This window comes from Mustela nigripes, chromosome 6, assembly GCF_022355385.1.
Source record: "Mustela nigripes isolate SB6536 chromosome 6, MUSNIG.SB6536, whole genome shotgun sequence".
Classification (NCBI taxonomy): Eukaryota; Metazoa; Chordata; class Mammalia; order Carnivora; family Mustelidae; genus Mustela; species Mustela nigripes.
The window spans coordinates 79125348-79148522 of record NC_081562.1 but is presented as its reverse complement, the minus strand read 5'-3'; the positions used below and the strand labels follow the sequence as shown (position 1 = coordinate 79148522).

At 35.4% G+C, this 23175-nt stretch overlaps 1 protein-coding gene and 1 pseudogene across 1 annotated transcript in view; one reads left to right on the top strand and one right to left on the bottom strand.

The window, feature by feature from the left end:
* ADAMTS20 (ADAM metallopeptidase with thrombospondin type 1 motif 20) overlaps positions 1 to 23175 on the top strand; it is a 189468-nt gene that overhangs the window by 121277 nt on the left and 45016 nt on the right. Inside the window, exon 29 of the mRNA XM_059404802.1 lies at positions 14865 to 15032. Within this exon, the coding sequence (XP_059260785.1) occupies positions 14865 to 15032 (168 nt within the window). The remainder of the gene's footprint in view (positions 1 to 14864; positions 15033 to 23175) is intronic.
* On the bottom strand, positions 7121 to 7260 carry LOC132020930 (U2 spliceosomal RNA; annotated as a pseudogene).

The window sequence follows — 23175 nt, the reverse complement described above, 5'->3', positions numbered from 1 at the left end:
CATGGTTCCTTCCTCACTCCCAAGCATTTCTTTAGTGTTGGGGACCAGGCTCAAAAACAGTAGCTCAGGAGCACCTGGGTGGCTCAGTGGGTTAAGCTTCTGCCTTTGGCTCAGGTCATGATCCCAGGGTCCCGGGATAGAGCCCCACATCGGGCTCTCTGCGCTGCTGGGAGCCTGCTTCCTCCTCTCTCTCTGCCTGCCTCTCTGCCTACTTGTGATCTCTGTCAGATAAATAAAGAAAAAATCCTTAAAAAAAAAAAAACAGTAGCTCATATGGAATACTGTCTCCATGCCAGCATTACTTTGCTGAAATTGGCAAGATCTCAATTTTAGATAAATGCAGGAGGATACCCTTATCTCTGTTGATCCACAGGGCACCCCATAGTATCAGAACAACAACAATTTTGAAGAAAGATCTCTATTACATGAAGCTTTCCTTTCTGTGTTATTTTTGTAAAACAAAATTCACTATCTCATTCATATGAAACATTGCATATTTAAAAGATCTTTGTATATATTTTCTCATGTTTCATTCTACATGGCATATACTTACTTGTTCAGTAAACATAGATGTGGTTTCTGTTCTTAAGTTTAGAATTCTCATAATTCTTCAACATCTTTAATGTGTGGGTATATTTTGGTAGAAAATCTAGCTGCTTTTCCTGCCATATAATTCATACAGGAAAATCATCCCAATATTCAATTTTGTTATGTTAAGCTATTCCCTTTATTTAGATATGGTAGAGTAAGTCATTTAAGATTATGGTCTATATTGAGAGCTTTTGGAGATTTTTTTGCATTTTATGAAATTCAATATTGTCTTCAAATTTGGCATTCAAGCTATGAGAATATTTTATAGTTTGTAAGTCAAAGCATGGAGAAAACTTGGGAATTGGGAATTTTTTTATATACTTTTTAATGCTTAGGAAAGCTCTAGAGAACTTTTTAAAAGACAAATTGGTTGGAAAAATTGTAGCTGTGATTAAGATAATAAAAGGCAGATTCCTTTGGGGAGCCTATTTTCTTAGAAACTAAAATTTTGAAGTCCTGGTATTAACTTCAGGATTTCATTCAGGTAACTGATGTCATAATAAGAGAGGGACAATATATAAAACTGAGGTGTATCCTATAATTCTAAAGAATTAAGAAATGACCTATTTGCCTTCTACCAAAGATGCCCCCATAATACAGGTATGCAGAAATTTGCATTTTCTCAGGGTGCTGGGGGACTCGGTTGAGCATCTGACTCTTGATTTAGACTCAGGTCATGATCTCCGTGTTGTGAGATGGACCCCACGTCAGGCTCCATGCAGAGCTTGGAACCTGCTTAAGATTCTCTCTCACTCTCTTCCTCTCTCTCCCTCTCCTTCTCCCTTTCCTTCTGCCCCTCTCCCCACACCCAAGCTTGCTCTCTCTTTAAAGGAAAAAAAAAAAAAGATTGCATTTTTTCATTTGAGGAAACAAATAGAATTTTTTAAAGTGAACCTATTAAATACATATCTAAAGAGTTAAATTGTGATTCTTACAATACTTGAAAAGCACTGTGGTCTTTCCCTTCTTTCCTTCCTTCCTCTTTCTTTCTTCCTTTCTTCCTTTCTTTCTTTCTTTTCTGTATCCCATCTTTAAAGTTGGGAGAGAACTTCAATTTTCATATCCTACACAAAGCATAAATTCAGTTTCTCCACTGAAGTATACAGTTTCCATGCCTAGCAAATCTTTCTGAAATTGGAGACTGTACCACAGCACAATGTAGCCTATTTCTTTTCAGGAAAACTATATAATTGTTCTTTGTTTTGAGCCAAAACCAGTAGGTAGAAAAGATTCACCTGTAATTCTCATTCTGTACACTGAAGTAAGAATGTATTAAATTCCTCCTTCACAGGACAACTACTTAAGGATAGCTGTTCTTCTGTGTTCCTGGTTAAATATATCTATTTTAATTCTTTAGCCATCCCAATCTCCTTTGTTGTTGTTCTCCAAATGTGACATGTAGAATTTCATTTGTTAGCAAAATGGTCTAGTTGTAAAGAATATTGCAATCCTTGGTGCGAATGCTGCATCCAATATATTCGATATTGCATCAAATTTGTTTTTAGTAGTCACTCAGTTTTTCTTATACTGATCTTACATCAGTATAAACCTAGAAGTGATACTGTCATTAATCATTTTATTTATCCTTAGCAGTAGATAATATTTTTAAGCCAGCGTGTAGAACTTTGATTTCTCTTCTATTTCTTTTTATTCTAGCCTCAACTCACTTACTTTTTATTCTCATGCCTGACTATTTTTTTAGTTTCAGGTTTTTATTTAGATCCCAGATGTGACTTTTAAATAAGTTCTCTCAACTTTATGTCACAAGTAAATCAGGAAGCATACTTTACTTGTCTTCATAAAGTAGCTAATAACATCCTCCATGACAAGGTGGACCTAGGGTGGACTTAGTTGTCTCAAGACAACTTTTCAGTTTGACCTTAATCTTCATTAATGAATGAAATATAATTGATTATAGTTTTTGAATAGTCTTATTGATGGGACATATGTACATAGTTAAGAGATGGTGCTAAAGAAAAAGCTATCTCCTGTTGCAGTCTTTCCTACCTCAGAAATAATCTTTAAATCCTTCCGTTTTCTGCTATTTGCCTCCATATTTCCAATTAATAGGCTTTTCCTGCTATTTCTTGTTGCATCAAATAATGTTACCTATTGGCTTCATTTAATAGACGTTGAGATTTTAATTCTCTTATATAAGGCCACTAACCCTATCTTCCAAATAAATTTCAGTTATAATAGCGCTCCTTATGCCAGTGTCTATACTGTTGTGCATTGTTCCTTTTTACAGAACTCTTTAATTTTCCTGGAGTTAATAATAGCTTTGTTTAGGGGCACCTGAGTGGCTCAGTGGGTTAAGCATCTGCCTTCAGTTCAGGTCATGATCCCAGGTTCTGGGATAGAGTCCCACATCGGAATCCTTACTCAGCAGAGAGCCTGCTTCTCCCTCTCCCTCTGCCTGCCACTCCCTCTGCTCGTGTCCTCTCTTTCTCACTATATCTCTCTCTGTCAAATAAATAAATATTTTTTTAAAAGCTTCATTTAAAATATTGCTTAGTTTTTTAAGTGTCCAACCACTAGTGTTTCTCTCAGGTGCCTAAACAGGTATGTAAAATCTCCTTGAACATTTTTTCTTAAATGTCCAGATATTTCCTCTTTCCTAGACACCTTGCAGACAGATACCCTCCTCCAAAATAAAATCTTCCTTCTCTGATCTGGCCTGGATGAACTTAACCTTGTTGTCCCATTCTCTCATCCTATTGAAGTCTTTTTACTCATCTTCAATGTTGGTGGCATTTTCTTGCATCAGGTAATTCTTTTCAAAATTTCCTCTCTCAAACATTTTTATGTATCTTCCTAAAAAAAAAAAAAAAAGAAAAGAAACAGGTGAAAACATTTTTCCATCTTGCAAACACAGAAAGGTCTTTAATCAATTCTCGTATCTGACTAATAATTTCAATGGTTATAGAATTCTAGTTTGAGAATAATTTCCCTCAACTTTTTCCTACAATTTTTTATTGAAGTATAATTAGCATACAGTGTTGTGTTAGTTTCCAGTGTGCAATATAATTCAGTAATTCCATACGTTACTCAGTGCTCCTAACAGTAAGTGTTCTCTTAATCCTTTTTATCTATTTCACACATCTCCCCACCCACTGCCCTTCTGGTAACCACCAATTCTCTGTATTTGAGTGGGTTTTTTTTGGGGGGGGGGGTCTGCTTTTTCTTTCTTCATAAATTCCACATATGAGTGTAATCATATGGTATTTGTCTTTCTGTCTGACTTAATGTACTTAGCATTATACCCTCTAGGTTCATCCATGTTGCTGCAAATGCAAGATCTCATTCATTTTTATAGCTGAGTAACATTCCATTGTATATATACACAACATCTTTATCCATTCATCTATGGATGGACACTTGGGTTGCTTCCATATCTTGGCTTGTAAATAATGCTGCAATAAACATACGGATGCATACGTCTTTTCGAATTAGTGTGCTATACTTCTCTGTGACTTATTTTGTAATTAGAAGTTTGTACCTCTTAACCCCCTTTGTCTCTTACACCCGTCTCCCACTCACTTCCCCTCCGGCAACTACCATTTTGTTCTGTGTATTTAAAAGTCTGGTGTGGGGTTTTTTTTCTTTGCATTTTTATCTTTTTTCTTTGTTTTGTTTTTTAAATCCCACATAAATGAAATAAAAAATTTCCCTGCAATGTTTTAGACATTATCTCCCAGCATTTGACCACCTTATTGAGAAGTCTGGTGATTCTGAATTCCAAGCTGTGCTATGTGCCCTTATCTTTCTCTCTATGCTGCTGAAGCTTTTGGTATCCTTATCCCTATCATTCCAATATTTCATGATGAGGCAACTTTGTGTGTTGAAAATTCAGTTTGTTAGTCATTTTTTAGGCCCTTTCATTAAGGAGACTTGTGTTCAGAATTTTTTTTTTATAATTTCTATGGAATGGTTTTCTTTACTGAACTCATTCTAGTTGGATATTGGGATTCTTGGATTGATCCTTTAATTCTCTTCAGATTCTCCTATCTTTGTCATTTGGTTTTACTCAGTGGGAAACTGTCAATATCTAAACTATCTCCAGAGTTATTTCAGTTATGTTTTTAATTATCAGAAGCTTTTTCTTGCCTTCTGATTGTTTTGAGGTCATAGTAACCTATTCTTATTTCATCAGACAATATTTACTCTCTTACATTAATTACAGTTTTTGGAGGAGTGATTCTTGATTATCTCTTTAACTTTCATACCCTTTCTCTAAGGTGATGGTGGGAATGGTTTTCTGTTTTTCCTGCCAAAGATTTTCTTCAAAAGTTGATGATTTTCTGCAGCTCATTATTATTTAAAAATAAGGTACTAGAGAATTAATTGGAAACTCTGCATTTGCATAGAGTTTAGTAACTGGTTTTCCCTGTAAGTCAATACTTGAAGGTCTGTTCTTTTGGAGACCCAGTTTCTCAGAGAAGGACCCTCTAATGCCTTGTCTGCAAGCAACAATAATATGGGCAGAGAGACTAAGTAAGGGTCAAGAGTTCAATGTGTGGAATTCCACAACTTTTCCTTCAGCATTCCCAATTCAAAAGCTCCCCCATGCACACATTTAATTTCTGCAGAGAATAAGCTGTAGATCTTGCTAATGTGTGGAAGAGGAGCTGTGCTCCCCCCACCCCCTTGCATCTGTTGCGGAGCCTCTTGGCTCTGCCGGTGCAAGTTTGTCGTCCTTCTCATTGGTGTTCTTCATTCCTTTTATCCTCTTTAGATCTTCCAAAGTCATTGAAATGTATTTGATTCACTCTGACTTTGTAGGATGAAAAAAGATGATGAAGAGGAAATGAATACACGTGGTCACTCCACCACTTTTAACTAAAACTGGTTAATTTTTATTTATTTATTTATTTATTTATTTATTTATTTATTTTAAGATTTGGAGAGAGAGCAAGCACAGGCAGACAGAGTGGCAGGCAGAGGCAGAGGGAGAAGCAGGCTCCCTGCCAAGCAAGGAGCCTGATGTGGGACTCGATCCCTGGACTCTGGGATCATGACCTGAACTGAAGGCAGCTGCTTAACCAACTGAGCCACCCAGGCGTCCCAAATTGGTTAATTTTTTAAATCAGATGTTTATTTGCCTTCCCTTCCAATTTCTCTTCCTTATGCCCACTGTGACTATAATTTAAGGTGTACCTGATGTGTTTTTCAGTATCTAGGTAAGCACATTTTTTTTTTCCCCATGGAGAACAAGATAGACTTTTACTGGAATTCCACTGGGGTGATTACCTTTCTATCTCACCATTGAATGAAATCTGAATGTATGAGCCTTGAACAATCCCTATGTTCCATTCAAGCGTTTCATAGAGAAAGCCATTTCATTGACTGTATTTTCACGATTTTATATTTCCTCAGGACTAGGAGAGGAAGAAAAAAGAAAGGGGAATGGAAGATTAATATGCATTTAGAGAATTGTGTCAAGCACTGTTTTAGGTTATTCATATGTTATCCTTTAATCTCACAACTACCTGAGGCAGGTCTTATTATTGCCAGTCTCGGACGAGATAACTGAAGATCAGCAAGGTTAAGTACCTAGGCCAAGGTTGCTCAACCAGTGACAGCGGAGATTAAAATGTGGGTGCCCCTGGGGATAAAAATATATGTTTATAAAAAATAAAAAATTATATGAAAAAAAAAATTGAGCCAAAAAAAAAAATGTGGGTGCCTGATTCCAAATCCTGTGCTCTTTTATTCTGTCCTCTACTTCCAAAAGTAAAAACCGTGAAACCCCACCTGAAACTTGACCCAAAGAATTTATTTTTAATCTAATTAAGATAATTCTGAAATTAGCTTAAATTCATAGAAATTAATCCCTAAAATATTCTTGCATCACAGCTATTATTACATATGATAAGTAGATATAAATATGTTCAATGGATACTGTTCTTTTGATTTCAACTCTGACTTTGTCTTGTGAAAGCGTTCACAGATCTCTTTTTTTACTTCTCATCTGAGAATTCTCTTTGTATATTCCTTTCCAGACCTTTATAACCCTACTTGAAAGCAAGCTTCTTGGGTTTATTTCTGTTCACTCACAAAGCCAGCACAAAAACACTTGGCGAAATCTGAAATGGTAAATCCTGCTATTCCGCTGGCACTTGATTTTAAGAATTTTGTAAATGTTACTATAGCAATGCCTTAAAAGTCATTATTTTCTTAAAGGCATGCTTTTTTAGTCGTTATTATGATCTTTTAACCTTTTTATGGTCTACTCGCACTGAACAGTTTTCTACTTTGTTCTATCCGGGGAGGCAGAGGCTCATGATTCTGGATGTAGGCTCCCAGGGGACAAGGGTGGTTTTCATTATGGAATGTGTCATGTGGTCTTATGAAAGGAACATCCCAGTTGTTGTGAGTTGTATAAAGACATTAAGAAAAAGTAAACTTACAATAATGGCCCCTAAAGAATTACCAAAATTAGTCAAGATTTATATTCCTCATATTGACAATAACATTTATCCTGTTACCTTATGATTGCGAAGATTTATGTTACTCAATGAGTCAATAAAAACTCTAAACAGGAACTCTTTAGATGAGTTCCACTTGCTAAACAGATTTTATAGAAAAGTCTGAAATGTTCATTACCCCCAAACTATACTATACTATTATATACTACACTTGGTCTTAGCCAAAAGGCCAAGAAGCGATGATACTATACCATGAGAAAGCTAAAATAATAAATTACAGGACTTAAACTAATGATAAATCTTCCTATTTCTTTTACTATGGATAGTGCTTACATTTTGAATTAGAATTACATTTACTATTTCACATAGCAAAATAAATTTTAGCATGTTTGTAGTGATTGTTCATCAAATCTTATTATTGAAGAAAACTAATCCAATAATTGAGTATTTTAGTTAACTTTCACTGAGGTGATTTTTCATTCTAATTTTCTAGTATTTTGTGTATAGAAAATAATATATGGTAAATGAAAATTTCTGTGAAGTACTTGCATTAATTATTGCAACTTTACTTCAGGTTTTATATTTGAAAGTGAAAATAATCACAAAAATTTTCCAAAGTCATAATTTAGAAAATGTTAACAATTATCTTATAATAAATTATCTTTAAATAGTACTTCCAATTGAATTAACCAAATTAATTACCCATGAGATACTCCTATTAGCTTTGAACCATAAATTCATTATGTACATAAATATATAAATATATACAATATATGTAAATATTTAGAAATAGTATTTTAGAACATGAAATAGAAATTAAAATGTTATTATTAACCAATGATGTGAATGTAAAGAAAACTTGCTAGATATGTTTGTTAATAATGCATTTCTTTGTCCTTTAAGTTGGGACTCAAAACATTTTTGCAAATGAATCTGACTTTAAAAAATGCTATATGTCTGAAGTTGCAAATTTTAAATTAGAGGCAAATAGAGTATGAACTATTTCAGTAGTGATTATTTTGGGGACCGAATGCTGTCTTGGTTTATTAAAGCTGCATAGTCAAAGAAGGTCTGTAACAGGTTAAAAAGAATTTTCAAACTCCATTTAACTTTAAAACTCAAGGTATAATCTTTCAGGAAATAGTATGAATAGGGTCCCTGTTGATAGATTTAGTATCTTACTTTTTAGTGCACATATGCATTGCATTAAAGGAACAGTAGCAGTACTATTTTGCAGAGTTGACATCCTACTCTTAATATGCATATTTTGTTAATTTTTTTTTTAAACACAGGAATACCCTATTCTAGTATATTCTGGCTATTTATTCTAACTATGATAATGTTTTACTTCTTTTTTTCCATTCTTTTTTCTTTTTTCTTTTTTATAAACATATAATATATTTTTATCCCCAGGGGTACAGGTCTGTGAATCGCCAGGTTTACACACTTCACAGCACTCACCATAGCACATACCCTCCCCAATGTCCATAACCCCACCCCACTTCTCCCAACCCTTCTCCCCCCAGCAACCCTCAGTTTGTTTTGTGAGATTAAGAGTAATGTTTTACTTCTTTAATAACTGAGGAGAACTCCATTTAAAAGAGGGTTCCATCAATGTGGGGCATGCTCCCAATTACTGAGTAATTGTATAAAACTCATATCTAAGATTTTACTGTAATTAGGCTCTTCTCTTAACTATGTAGGTGTTACTGGCTTGATGAAGATTTCAAAAACCATGCTGTTCCTGGGGTTCAGAGACAGCCTCTTTATTTTATTTAGAGAATGTTACAGGCTTCTTAAAAATCAAAAGGAATAGATAAAACATACATGCATGAATCGATGCGCACAAGTCATTTACTCCACAAAATACCTAATTTATGGTCTGTCTTGATCTGAAACTATCATTTTCTTATACCATTTCATAGATAAATCTTGATTTGTGATACTGTTATAAAGACATTTAACATATAATTACCAAAGCATTAAAAAAATTCTCCTGCAAAATAGCTAGGTGCAATAGCTAGGTGCAAGACCCTGATCCCAGGGTCCTGGGATCCAGCCCAGCATCTAGGGCTTCCTGCTTAGCGGGGAGCCTGCTTCTTTCTCTCCCACTCCCCCTACTTGCCCTCTCTCACCGTGTCTCTCTCTGCCAAATAAATAAAATCCTAAAAAAAAATAGCTATGGTCAAAATTTCCCATTAAAAAATTTAACTTTATTACAGAAGCATGACATAGTTCAGTTTTGAAAAAGATCAAACTAAAGATAAATAATACATGTCCCTATATTGAGAAATTCATTGATTATTTGGAATGCCACTTAAGGCAAAGGCAAACACAACTAATTTTCTTAAATTATTTCAAGAGACACTCCAATACCTGATTATATTTTAGCTATAATTGTGTTTAAATCAAACCACTCCATTTTGTACATTATAATTTGATGCTTCTCCAGTTGCTCTTGAGAGAATGATTTCTGGATTTAGATTTGTAATGTGTAATGATTGCAGTTCTGTGTGTTTAGCTTTCCTAAAACAAAAAAATTATGTGAACACTTTTGTCACCTAGTATAAGAGTTCCTTGTTTGAGGAAATTAGCAAGTATCACCATACAATGAACAATTGGATAGATGTGACACCCAGCCACATGGTTGTGAGTGCTTACGTTTTCAGCAGATAACTAACAGATGATGTGATATCTAGAAATAAAGAAAAAATTCACTTCATCTAATATTTTCCACTTTTATTGGATATAATTGATATACATAACTGTAAGTTTAAGGTACACAGCATAATGATTTGACATATGAATGATCATTGACATAAGTTTGGTTAGCATCTGTCATCTCATACAGATGTGATAAAAACAAAACCAAAAAACTTCCTTGTGATCTCTTAGAATTTACTCTCAACAATCTCCTATATATATTATGGCAGTGTTCACTGTAGTCATGCTATTCCTAGTACTTATGAAGTGTGTACCTTTGATCACCTTTCTCCAATTCACCTCCCCCACCCACCTCTGATAATCACAAATCTGATCTCTAACTTGTTTCTTTTTTTAAGACTCCACATATAAGTGTGATCATATGGTATTTATCTTTCTCTGACTTATTTCATTTAGCATAATTCCTCTGAGATCCATCTATGTTGTTGCAAATAGCAGGATTTTCTCCAGGTTTATGGTAGAATAATATCCCATAGTATATATATCTATATATATATACCACAGCTTCTTTATCCATTTATTCATTGATGGACCTACGTTGTTTCTGTGTCTTGGCTTTTGTAAGTATTGCTGCTATGAATGTAGGGGTGCAGATATCTTTTCAAGTTTGTGTTTTCATTTCCTATGGGTGAATTCTCAGAAGAAATGATTGGATCATATGGTAGTTCTATTTTTAATTTTTTGACAATCCTCTGTACTATTTTCCATAGTGGTCGTAACAGTTTACAATCTCAGCAACAGTTCACAAGGGTTCCCTTTCTTTACATCAACACCAGAGTAATTATTTCTCTCTCTGTCTCTCTCTCTTTTTTTTTCTTTTTTTGATGATGATAATCCTAACAGGTATGATGTGATAGCTCATTGTGGTTTTGATTTGCATTTCCCTGATGATTAGTGATATTGAGTACCTTTTTGTGCATCTGATGGTGATGTTTTCCATTTCCTAGAACTGGAGCTAAATAAAATTCATTGCTCTATTTGGTTTTAACAATTTTAGTGTCTAGAATCAACATCTTTAACAAACTGTCAATTAATTCGCTCTTCTGTTATATTTTTAACAAAATAATCACACCTCAAATATCAAAAGTAATCTTATCCTGGAATTATGCACAACTTTAAAAACAAAAATAGACTTGTTCCAGGTTAATCCTATTAGAATGGTTAATTCCAAAATTCCATCTTGGAACTGAAAGTGCCATCCAAGGAGATTCTATTGCATTTTTAGGGCTTGCAAATTCTCCATTTGTTTCACATGTTTTCTTTCCCATACATAGATATTTGTCTTTACCTAATTTACAGGAATAGTCAGTTCAGGTTATCTGTTTTTGGTGTTGCTACTTCTGAAGTGGATTGTATCCTACATCTACTATTTCATGGTACTCGGGAAAACATATCTCAGAATTTAAGACTATGTCAACTAAGGACAATAGGGGTGATTTTTAAGAGTTCTCTTGACAAGAATGTTGGAAACTATATAGTGTTAATAAAATCTCAAGGGAGTAGGACAGTATCTGGAATATAAAATAGAAGAAAAAAAAATTCCTGGAGTGCCAGAAGAAAAAAAATTCTCATGTTTGAGTATCCTAACAAGTGAGCTATTTCGTGGTATCTTTACAAATCAGAGTGTATTGTGGTGTGAGAGAAAGAGGCTACCATTTCACTAGTTACTTACTTTATGACTACCTCATTCCAACTAAAATATTATTCTTTGCCTAAATGTTCTCTTTTACTTAAATCCTCACATGGAACTCATCAGACATGATAAAATAATGCATTTACTCCTCTTCAAAAGAATAGAAGGAAAGGAAGCACTGCTTTAAAAGTGTGACCAGGCATAATTTACTTTGCAGTTCTTTGATTTTGTACTTTTTGTCTAACTTTCCTAGAGAAACTTTGTGTTTATAAAGCAATAAATATATTTCAAGGAATTTTAAATGTTTTAATAAATTACTTTAGATTTTAACAAAAACAAATAAGAATTGCTTGCAACAAGGATCAACATCAATTAATCAGCCAATATTTATTGTACCTGCCATTTTGTGGGTAATGTGGGTAATCTCTAAAAGGTCCTTGACCTCCAGAAGTCTGGGTAGATAAAGTGTGTGACAAAAGTAGAAAATGATGAAGTGAGAAAAACAGTGAGACTCAGAAGAATTCAGAGAAGTGAAAGATTGATATGTATTTACCTTAGACATGGGACTGACTTAGAGCTTTAAGGATAAGTCACATTTAGAAAGCACCCGGGGAAGTGATTAGTTGAGGTAAAAGGAAACAACATAAATTAGGCGCTCTTATTGAGTGAACGTGAAATGCCTAAGTAGAACAACACTGCATATTGAAAAGTAACAGACATGAGGTCAGAAAGATATGCTGACTGAAATTTAGTGGATCAAGAAAACAAGGAAGAATATAAGTTTTGATTTGCTAATAAAGATCATAGAGAGCCATTGTCAGTTTGGGAACCAAAAAATGTTTAAAATTATGTTTAATAATAGTCTTGGTAAAAGATTGGAATAATGAAGAAGAGAAAGATGATGCTGAGTTAGAGTAGGAGACACTGTTCAGTCTTGTGAAGAATAATCTTGACTTTGACAGTGTACTACAATGTGTGAGTTTACATTCCCTTCATAGATATTGCTCAGAGAGGAAATATATTGCTCAATTATAAAGGAAGATCTTCAGTGTCCCCTATTTGTATTATACAGTTTTGTAAATGAATTGCTCATTATTATCAGAAATATCAATAATTTACTGCATACTTACTGTGTGATTCTTGGATTCTTGGCACTCTTAGAACTCTGAGAATTTTACAAAACAGACACGTGGACAATGTCCATATAGAGATATTAAACAAATATATGACCACCCATTTTTTCCATCAGCAAGCCCACTTCTTCAAAACGGAGTTTAAATATCACTTTCTCCTTGAGTATTTATCAAACATCCCAGAAAAGAATGGCTACTTTTCAGAATTCCTTAAATCCATAATTTTTATTGTATTATTTTAATGGTCCTTATGTCGTGTGTATTTTTCCTGATCTTTATTGGGTTTAATATTATCTATGCTCTACTTTGCTATTTATTTAATCGGTGGTATGTGTCATTTAAATTATAAGTACTTTGAGAATAAATCAAGGGCAAAAGCAAGAGATGTTTAATGAATCTGTATCTGCAACTCTTGGCATATGGTAGAAACTCAATAATCACAAAATGAATAAGATTCTAAATGTTTTTACATCTTCCATAAGAACACCTATGTTTATCTTAAATATTCACAGTAATGCTTACTTTTTAAAAGAGGCTGACATGAAGAGTAGTGAATATTCTTCTGTTCTAAAGATCACAAAGATTAGAAAAAATAATATATACCAAAGGGGAAAAGCATTATTTCCATGTGTGAACATGTACATATACTTTGTGATGATATATGCCTGATACTAAATAATATGTGATTTTTTGGGTATAAATCATACCATACTCTTTGAAAAATAGACAGGGAAGACAAGAAACTGAAAAGTACTCAAGTCAGGAAGAGTAGAGCAAGTGGGTAGATCCAGAAGAGAAGGTCAACAGGAAAGAATGCACAAATTATGAAAATCCCTTAGTGATTTTCACAGAATTAAGTATGTTCTAAGTGACATGTAAGACTGTGTTAAAGAGAGCGTTCGGGATATGGTAATAAGTCTTAATAATCAAGATACTATTAATTAAATACCTACACAAATGAGATACAGTATTGCAGATAATATAAAAAGATAAATTACACCCCCACTATTTTTTTATTTGAAATATTTAAAGCATTTAATAGTCTGTATTAGATATTCTAACAGTCTTTGAACTGATAGATAAAATGTATAATATATTATCTTGTGCTCTCTGAACTCAGTATATGTTTCTAAATGAAACCATATGTGAACAGCTGTCTCAGAGGTACAAGAGGAGTTGTCTGGAATCCATGTCTTTGCTTAACTTTTCCTTGGTACATATATCACATTGAAAATTTCCAACATCCTGAGACTATACAAAGGACAACAGTAGAAGAGGAAGCTAATATTTACTGAGGATGTACCACTTGTAATGGGACTGGATTTGACCTTTCATATTCTTGATCTCATCTGCAATCTGATCTCATCTGCTGTAATACTGGTCTTACTATCTCCATTTTATAAATGGGGAAGTGGAGTCGGACTGGTAATGAAATGTGCCTGGAGTTGTGCAAGTATTAAGACGCAGACATGGTATTCAATACCAGAGTTCAAGCTCTTCCCACTACATTGTCCTGGCTTCACTCATTAAATGGCAACTGGCTGAAAAATGAAGTCAAGTTATTACTTCACTTATACCTTTACAGAGAATTTCCTTTTTTTAAAAAAGATTTTATTTATTTATTTGACACAGAGAGAGAGATCACAAGTAGGCAGAGAGGCAGGCAGAGAGAGAGGAGGAGGCAGGTTCCCCGCTGAGCAGAGAGCATGATGCAGGGCTCCATCCCAGGACTCTGAGATCATGACCTGAGCCAAAGGCAGAGGCTTTAACCCACTGACCCACCCAGGTGCCCCGAGAATTTCCTTTTTTAAAAAACTGAGTATATTAGAGGGTTGCTAGTATAGAGAGACCTTTTCCCAGATTGATAAAAAACAAAACAAAACAAAACAAAACAAAACAAAAAAAACTGAATTGAATTGCACTTAAAAATAATTTTTCTTCTTTCTCCATAAAGAAATCATTGCATTTTTTTAAATCAAAGTGCAGTGTGGGAAATATGGGGTTAAAATAAAATAGGTGGTGACCATGCAAAATTAAAATTAAATCATGTGTGATAACAGGAGTTAGCTTCAGATAGTCTTTACCTTTAAAAGATCAAAAACATTTCTATACTAGAAGAATACTTGCTATACTGTAGACAGTCAGTACTACTTATGGAATTAATGGATACCTTATGGTATCAACATCCACTGATGGTCCAGGACAGATGGACAGATTTTAAATTCTAATCCGAGGAACCCAAGTTATATCTTAATGAAAACATCAAAGCAATGATGTTTCGACTCTTCATTTTATACATTTTGATGATAAATTAGTCAAGATAAAATTAATTAAGCATATTTGTTTATTTTCCAGTGCTCAGCTTCTTGCGGTAAAGGTTTAAAGTATCGTGAGGTGCTTTGCATTGACCAGTTCCAAGGAAAAATAGAAGAAAAATACTGCAGTCACTTACAGAAACCTCGAACTCAAAAAGCTTGTAGATCTGTCAGATGCCCTTCATGGAAAGCCAATAGATGGAAGGAGGTATGAGATGTGTTTTATAATTATAAACGTATTTTTGCATGTAAAAAGAAAATCTCAAGTCTGTTGCAATAGCCTTGAAGGTTTTACTCCACTAAAATGTGTTTTATTCTGTTATACATTTTTTGCGCTATGCTCTGAATTAATGTACAGTACACGTTTACTAAGTCTATAGTTAATAATGAATTAGTTGATTTTTCTGTGACTGTGAACTTTTCTTTTTTTCCCTTTTTAAAAAAATACTTTATTTATTTATTTGACAGAGAGATAGAGAGAGAGCACAAGTTAGCAGAGCGGCAGGCAGAGGGAGAGGGAGAAACAGGCTTCCTGCTGAGCAGGGAGCCCGATATGGGGCTCCATCTCAGGAGCCTGGGATCATGACCTGAGCCAAAGGCAGACAATGACTGAGCCACCCAGGTGCCCCAGTGACTGTAAACTTTTCAAAAAATTCTTTTACTGAATATCAGGGATGGGGAGTTACTGATAATCATATTGTTCCAGATAGTCTAAAAGTAAAGTATAGATGATGATATGCTTAGTGACTGCCTTGTTGCCAACCACAGTCTTGGATTTGAACAAAGGTTACATGTTGGAGAAGGGACTGGTAGGTTCTAAACAGGATCCTAACTGGAGTTGTTTAAGAGTTAGGGACACATCAGAGCTAGGGAGCCTGAGCTGGTCTAAGGCTAGAGTGGACAGACTTGGAAAGATTTAGCCAAAATAAAGCCAATATATACATGAAATCCAGAATGAGAACTTGGTTAATGAAAGATGACTGATAGCTACCCTGGCATCCACGGGGAACTAAGCCCAAAATCTAAATTGGGGGTTGTATGCATGTGATCATGGTTGTCAAATGAAGACCAGATTGGGAAGTAGCAAAGAGGTAAAAGCTATAAATGAAGTGGGAAAATTTCACCAGAGTGATTTCTGGGGGCCTGATTTCAATGGGGGCAGACTCTTCACAGAATGGTCTGGCTGCTCTCAGCAGGACCTCAATGGGCTTAGCCATTTCTTAAAGAGCAGAGTTTTCAGAAGGAAAGAAAACCTCTCTTCTGCTGATGCAGCTTCCTTGCTTCTGTGTGATGTTGGAGCGATGTCTGTTAAAGATAGGGGTTCAGAGAGGAGCCAGAAGAAGTGGGGTTCCCCTGAATTCCTAAGTCATCATCATTTACTCTGTGAGGTTAGAGTCGTGGGGCAGGGCATCAGTTTTGCGTGGCACTGTGTCAGCACATCATTGTTACTGAAGGAAATGCTCCCAAATTGAGCATCTCAGATTTCTCTGTAGAAGAGAGAGCCTCTGTCAAGTGTTCACAGGCTGAGAACAGTGCTTCATATTTGGCTGAAAACTGGGAGCAAACATGTTTGTTTCTCATCCCATACACACCAAAAAACCCCATATATCTCGAGAATTTGCTTCAACACTGAATTTTGGTAAAGTAATAAAATTATTTTTTCAGGCTTTAGAAAAGGCTACGATTTAAAAGATTTTCTTTAACTGATTTTATTTTATAAATGCCACTACTACCTACTAAGTTATTTAAGAAAGAAACACTGCATCATTCTCTTTCTTTCTTGACCTTGAAGTCAGTCACTCAACAGGTTCTTCCAATTCTCTTTCAAAGTAACTCTTGAATCTCCTTGCAAACATTCCAGTCTAGTCCATCATCTGTTCCCAGGTGTACAATGGCCCCTGTATATGTATTTTTGCCATTATTTACTTGCATATAGTGTGAGCTCTAGTATAACTCAAATATCCTTGTATGTCTAACTATCTTCTGTGATTGGTGAGTCAACAACTTAACCCATGCCTACTTCTTCAGCATGGTCTCAGGCCACAAAATCTCAGGGACGATGGATAACTTGCTCACTAAGCACCTAACTCAGTATCTAGCTGAACACTTCTTATTTTGAATATTGTGATTTAGTTGCAAAAAACACTTTCCAACTCTTAATTTATGTATTTGTCATATTGTGATTTTTTGCGTCAGGTCAGGGTTTGCCTTATTTTATCTGGACCAAGATGTGAAAAGTGGTTTTCTCCCAAAGGGTGAAACACTGTAAAGTCACTGAACCCAGCATGTGGCAGGACTTCCTAATTATGACATCAGCCGAACCAAGGGGGAATGGGTGTGGAAGTGGGAGAGGCTTTTTGCTTCTTGGCCACCAGATTCCTATTGATTCCCCAGGATTTCCTTGCTGCTATGGTCTGTATTCACAGGGGATGCTTTCTGACCCTTGACCTCCAGCCGCACAACAGGGAATCAATCATCAGTGCTAACAAATTGGCCTTGGCTTACCACCAAGTATGAAATTATATAAGACTCACTTGCATGAACATGTTTAAGGGGTTTCTAAGATACAGATATGAATATTCAAAGACTATAAAAAACACAGATGCTTTTGTACAGAGTCTGCTTTCTTCTCTTTGACTTGGTTTTCCTTGTCATAGAAATTAGCTTCATACACCCACACAGTCCTCAACTCTCTGCCAGAAACAAATGACCATTTGTGAAGTCGTTGGCTTTTGATTTATTCTATAAAAAGTACCCACATGAGGTTAACAATTGCAGGCTGTCACTGCACTACATTTAATAATATATTCAGCAGAAGTGTAATTTCAGAGGTAGTTACGAGATAATCACTGGTTGCTACTTTGTTCCGACTTTATAAATTGTAACATTGCTTTAGTATAATCACTCACTATAAAATTATTTCATTTTATTACTATTTTACATTATACCTCAAATGGAAAGACTCATTTAGAAAATTGTAACCACAGAGGTGCTCAAATGAGTTTTGAAGTAACACTCTTAATTTGGTATTTGATATCATTTTTCAATGAAAGGATTTAGTAATGCATTGTAGTGACTGCTGTTAAATAGAAACAAACATTGGTACAGAGGGCCATTTGTCCTCTGCCTCCAGATGTATACCTTTAGAGGCAAAGTAAATACTAGAATCATTTAAAAAGAAAAAAAAAAAAAAAACACCTCCCTCCACTCTCTGAAACCAGAAAGGGTTTGTTTACTTTTTAAACTTAATTTTACCTATATGGGAATACTAGCTTCTCTCGTTATATTCAGGTTTTTAAGGCTAACATGGTGCTAGAGTCCTCATTTTCTCATACTCCATCTATTTAGTTCAGTACCATCCAAATGTGGTTTTATGCTTAGGAAAAAAAAAAAAAAAGAAAAAGTCCAGAATTCTTGCCTCCTCTTGATCATGACAAATCTGCTGGACAACTTAGAAAGATGACCTAGAGAACCTCACTCCACCCTGTGGAATCTAGAGTCACCTGCTACCAACCACTTGCCTGGCTCCTCTTCTCAGAGGCCCATCATTTTCTTTCTACTAGATTAAAAGCAGAGCTGGAACCAAAGGTGACAGAAGTTCCAAAATCTTACAAATCTATTAGCTAGTGCCCCCTTCTCCCAAAGCCCCTGAAAAAAATTTTTTGACACTATATGCTAAATGTTAATATTTTAAGTGATTTTTTATTTCTATAATTCCATATTTTCTGTATTTCCAAAATACATAAATCCATATTTCCTTATTTTCAGAAATTTCTGATGTATATGTATATATCTCTTATAACCTAAAAGATAATAAATCTTAATTGAGTCCCCATAGCCACTGACTAAGAACCCAGAGCTGCTTCTCTCTTCCTAAGTGATGTTTCTAGCTTTGGAGACAGACTGGAACCCCAGCACAGGGAGGACGTCCTTTTTTTGCTCTGGGACTGAGTAATCTATACTTCCAAATCTCTTCTGACTGGTGCCAGCAGCTCTGTTCTTGCATTTCTCTTCTGCCTGTTCACTCCCTTCCTTTCTCCTCTCTTTCTGATGGACTTTCTCTGAGTGGGCTGAGATGACTCACTCTGGTTTAAGGCATGTATCAAGAAACTTTTTGGGGTGCCTGGTGGCTCAGTGGGTTAAAGCCTCTGCCTTCGGCTCAGGTCATGATCCCAGGGTCCTGGGATCAAGCCCCACCTCAGGCTCTCTGCTCAGCAGGGAGCCTGCTTTCTCCTTTCTCTCTGCCTGCCTCTCGGCCTACTTGTGATTTCTGTCTGTCAAATAAATAAATAAAATCTTAAAAAAAAAAAAAAACTTTTCAAGGGAGAAATAACTTTATCTTTACAAGAAAAGGGAAGAGATGAGAATAGGAAGGGAGCAACGAGGGACAGTCACCTCCCGACATTGCTTGGAAAAAAGAAAACAACAGCTAAAGAGGCTAAGTAGCTTGTATAGGTCATAGACCAAAAGTGTGTCTTGGCGGGGGGCGTGTTTTGTTGGTGAAGCACTTGAACACAGGTCCATTTGAGCTTTTCTTACTATAGTTGCTATCGTAATTATTTCATTAGTATCATTATACATCCTTATATTTCCTGAGCAACATATTGCCACTCTCATGAGGGCACCTAAAAGGCAACAGTTATAGACTCATTGCATCACACATAGTAATGCCTTCGATGGGAATGTAATTTCTATGTTGTGCCGAATTCATTGCAACCTTATTTACATTTTTAAAAAGTATGTTGTATGGGTATAAGATATATATGGATTTTATAGCTTATGGATCATAACAGAGTTTTGTTGATCATATCATATATGACGTAGTTGCTGAAATTACTAGCAATATATCAGGCTACGTTAATGATGGATAGCATTCAGATCTTTGGCACAGATCCTGCTCAGAGTTTTGGAGCAGTGCCTATTCCAGAAGACCCACACTTTAAGAAAAGCATTGAAAATTTTACCAAATCTCAAGGGAAGTACAGTCAAATGGTTACTACTGTTCTGTCAGTTCCATTGTGTCCTACTGCAAGTTGGAAAAGCCCTGAGGATTACTGGCTTAAATTCCAAGACATTTCCTCATTCTGTAACAAAGCTATGTCACTGGCTTTAAGTTTGACTCAGCAGCTTTATAAGGTCAGAGTGCTGGACTGGCATATCTGTGATTTTATTGGTCAACTTCTATTGGTCAGAAAACAGCTCCCACGATTTTAGACCTTATACCTTCATACTTTCTCCCATGAAAGTGAATATGGATTTGCTCTCTGTTGGGAAGGAGGACAGATTCTGGACAATGGGTAAACGTTTAAAGAAGAATATTTAAGCTCAGAATAGCTGAGTATTTGCTAACCTTAGAGTCACCCAAAAATGGAATGACCACTTTCAGGATGTAGTGAATGTACGCGGATTGAGGGTAGGAAAGAATGGGTAGGTTTGGTGGTCTTTCGTTTACTATTGCTATAAAAGGAATTTCAAAACTGAAGAGAAATTGAAGTTATGTATTCCTAAAGTCACTCCTAACTCCAAATGCCCTATATTGCTAATACTACTGCTGCACGATTGACTCTCTTGAAATAAGCCACAGTTACAAATTACTATGTGGAAATCAAGACCAAAATCTTTTTTTAAGTAAAAAAAAGTAGCATCTTATTTTAATTGGTAAATTACATAAAACATGAAGAATATATAAGATCTTAAAATGCAGACTTTTTGTTTCAAATATTAATCTTATAGGTTTCATTTCCTTAATTATGTCTAGAATTTAATCTAGATCTCCCCAGAATTTAAGATGCTGAACCATTAAGAATGATGATTTTTGTCATACAATTTTAGAATTAATTTCTTTTTTAAAAATTATTTTTATTAACATATAATGTATTATTAGCCCCAGGGGAACAGGTCTGTGCATCATCAGGCTTAAACACTTCACAACACTCACCATATCACATACCCTCCCAATGTCAAGACCTAAATCTTTTTTATTTTATTTTACTTATTTATTTTACAGAGAGAGACACAGCAGGAAAGGGAACACAAGCAGAGGGAGTGGCAGAGGGACAGGGAGAAGCAGGTGCCCTGATGAACAGGGAGCCTGATGCAGGGCTCGATCCCAGGACCTGGGATCATGACCTGAGCCGAAGGCAGACGCCCAATGACTGAGCCACCCAGGTGCCCCTCAAGACCTAAATCTTAATAAGAACTAATAAATAATGCACAAAGAGAGAACACTTCCCATTTGCATTTTAAGTGGCTTATAAAATAGCAGTTTGGTGAACTTATTTTTGCAACACACATTCTAACATTTCTTTAAGTCTGCTCTGAATAGCTAAAATGGCTACAGTACCTGTGGGTTGGCTAAAATTCACCTTCTCCAATTCCACTGTCCAGTCTGTTAGGTGCCAGTCTCTGCAGTGTTATAGCATATTACATATAAATAGGATATTTGACTGATTATCCTGTCTGAATTAAATTATGCAGTGTTGGTGCTTTACATTAGCTATCTGGATTTTTAAGAAAGATGATACAGAACATGCTTATAAGTATGTAGTTCTATGAAGCTTTTAAATAAGGGTACATGTTTTAGACTTAGAGGTGTACCTTGAGAATTCATGCTAGTAAGCCACTCAACTAAGGAGTGAGTAACTGTGTCTTCACAGCATCCACCACTGTAGGGGGACCTGGCCAGGCAGAGATTCTACTTTGGAAATATTGAATTTGAGGTGCCCTTGACGTATCTATGTAAAAAACATATGCAATTTCTGTAAATACATAAAAAATTTTTACAAACACATGCAAATGTAAATGTCGAGATCAAAAGAACAGATTTATGGGCATCTGGGTGGCTCAGTGGGTTAAAGCTTCTGCCTTCAGCTTGGGTCATGATCCCAGGGTCCTAGGATCCAGCCCCGCATCGGGCTCTCTGCTCCGCAGGGAGCCTGCTTCCTCCCCTCTCTCTCTCTGCCTGACTCTCTGCCTACTTGTGATCTCTGTCTGTCAAATAAATAAATAAAATCTTAAAAAAAAAAAGGGAGAACAGATTTAGAAAATTGATACATAGGAGAAACTGTTCAGAGCACTCACAGGGTACAAAGAGAAGCAGGTTAATGCTGCTGAATGTGTCCATGAAATTAAGAAAAGATTTGAAACATTTTTGTTGGATCTGGCAGTTAGCACTATTGATGACATTGGGTTAAGAAATATTTCATTTAAGCCATATGTTCTCTTTTTTTGTTCAAATCTAAAATTGTATCAGTTTACTTTTTTATACTCTTAAAAAAAGAAAACTGAAAAACAAAAAGTTATTTGTTTTCTTCCAAGCAGTAATCCATTTTTTTTTTCCTTTTAGGGAAGAGATCCACAATAGTAGTTACCCATGGTCACAGCAGATTTTTCTAAACATGTGCTATGGCCAGAGGATCAGTAAACACTGTGGTTTATTGAATTTTAGAAAATTATATTTGTCTGCTAGAAGTTCTTGCTAAGCTATGTTTTGTGAATTATGTTTTTCCAGGAATTTTTTTTTCAGGTTTAGAGGCAGGAAGTTTTCCAAATATAGCTTATATTTCTGAAATTATGCCTGAAAAATATTTGCAAGAGCCTTATTCTATAGGCTAAATATTTTCACAAGAGGTTCAGATAAGCTAAACTATCTCCAGACATTTTAGTCTACTTAATATTATGCCCTGCATAAAACACACACTAAATTATTGTTTTCTCCACACATGGAGCTGAGTTTTTTGTGAAAACACTCAATGGGGGCAAAATTCTACTGCTTAAGCATTAGATGAAGGTAAGTATAAGCTATGTAGGTAATACTGTTTTTCATAGGTTAAAAAATAGATATAAGTTCTCTTTTAAGACAGTGATTACTGCTTATACTCACTGCTTATACTGTTTATAATTCTAAACTTTCAAGTGCATCTAGAGTAAAATGGTACAACAGTTTGTAGAAGGATTTCAAGTCTACAGGGTGAACCAAGTTCTTAGTTATTGTGGGATCTAAATATTTTTTCACTCACAGTAAATCCTTATTCTGCAGATATACATTTATTGTTGTAGAAAAATAAATTCATTGTTCTGAGCTCCTGCAGAAATTCAGAACGTGGTGAAGGACCCGATTTTTTTTTTTTTTTTAAGATTTATTCATTTATTTTCAAGAGAGTCAGAGAGACAGAGGGAGAACAAAGAGGGGAGGGGCAAAGAGAAGAGAATCTTCAAACAGACTCACTGTTCAGTGCAGAGCCTGATGTGGGGCTCCATCTCACGACCCTGAGATCATGACTGGAGCAGAAATCAAGAATCAGATGATTAACCAGCTGAGCCACCCAGATGCCTCAATGGACCTTATGGTA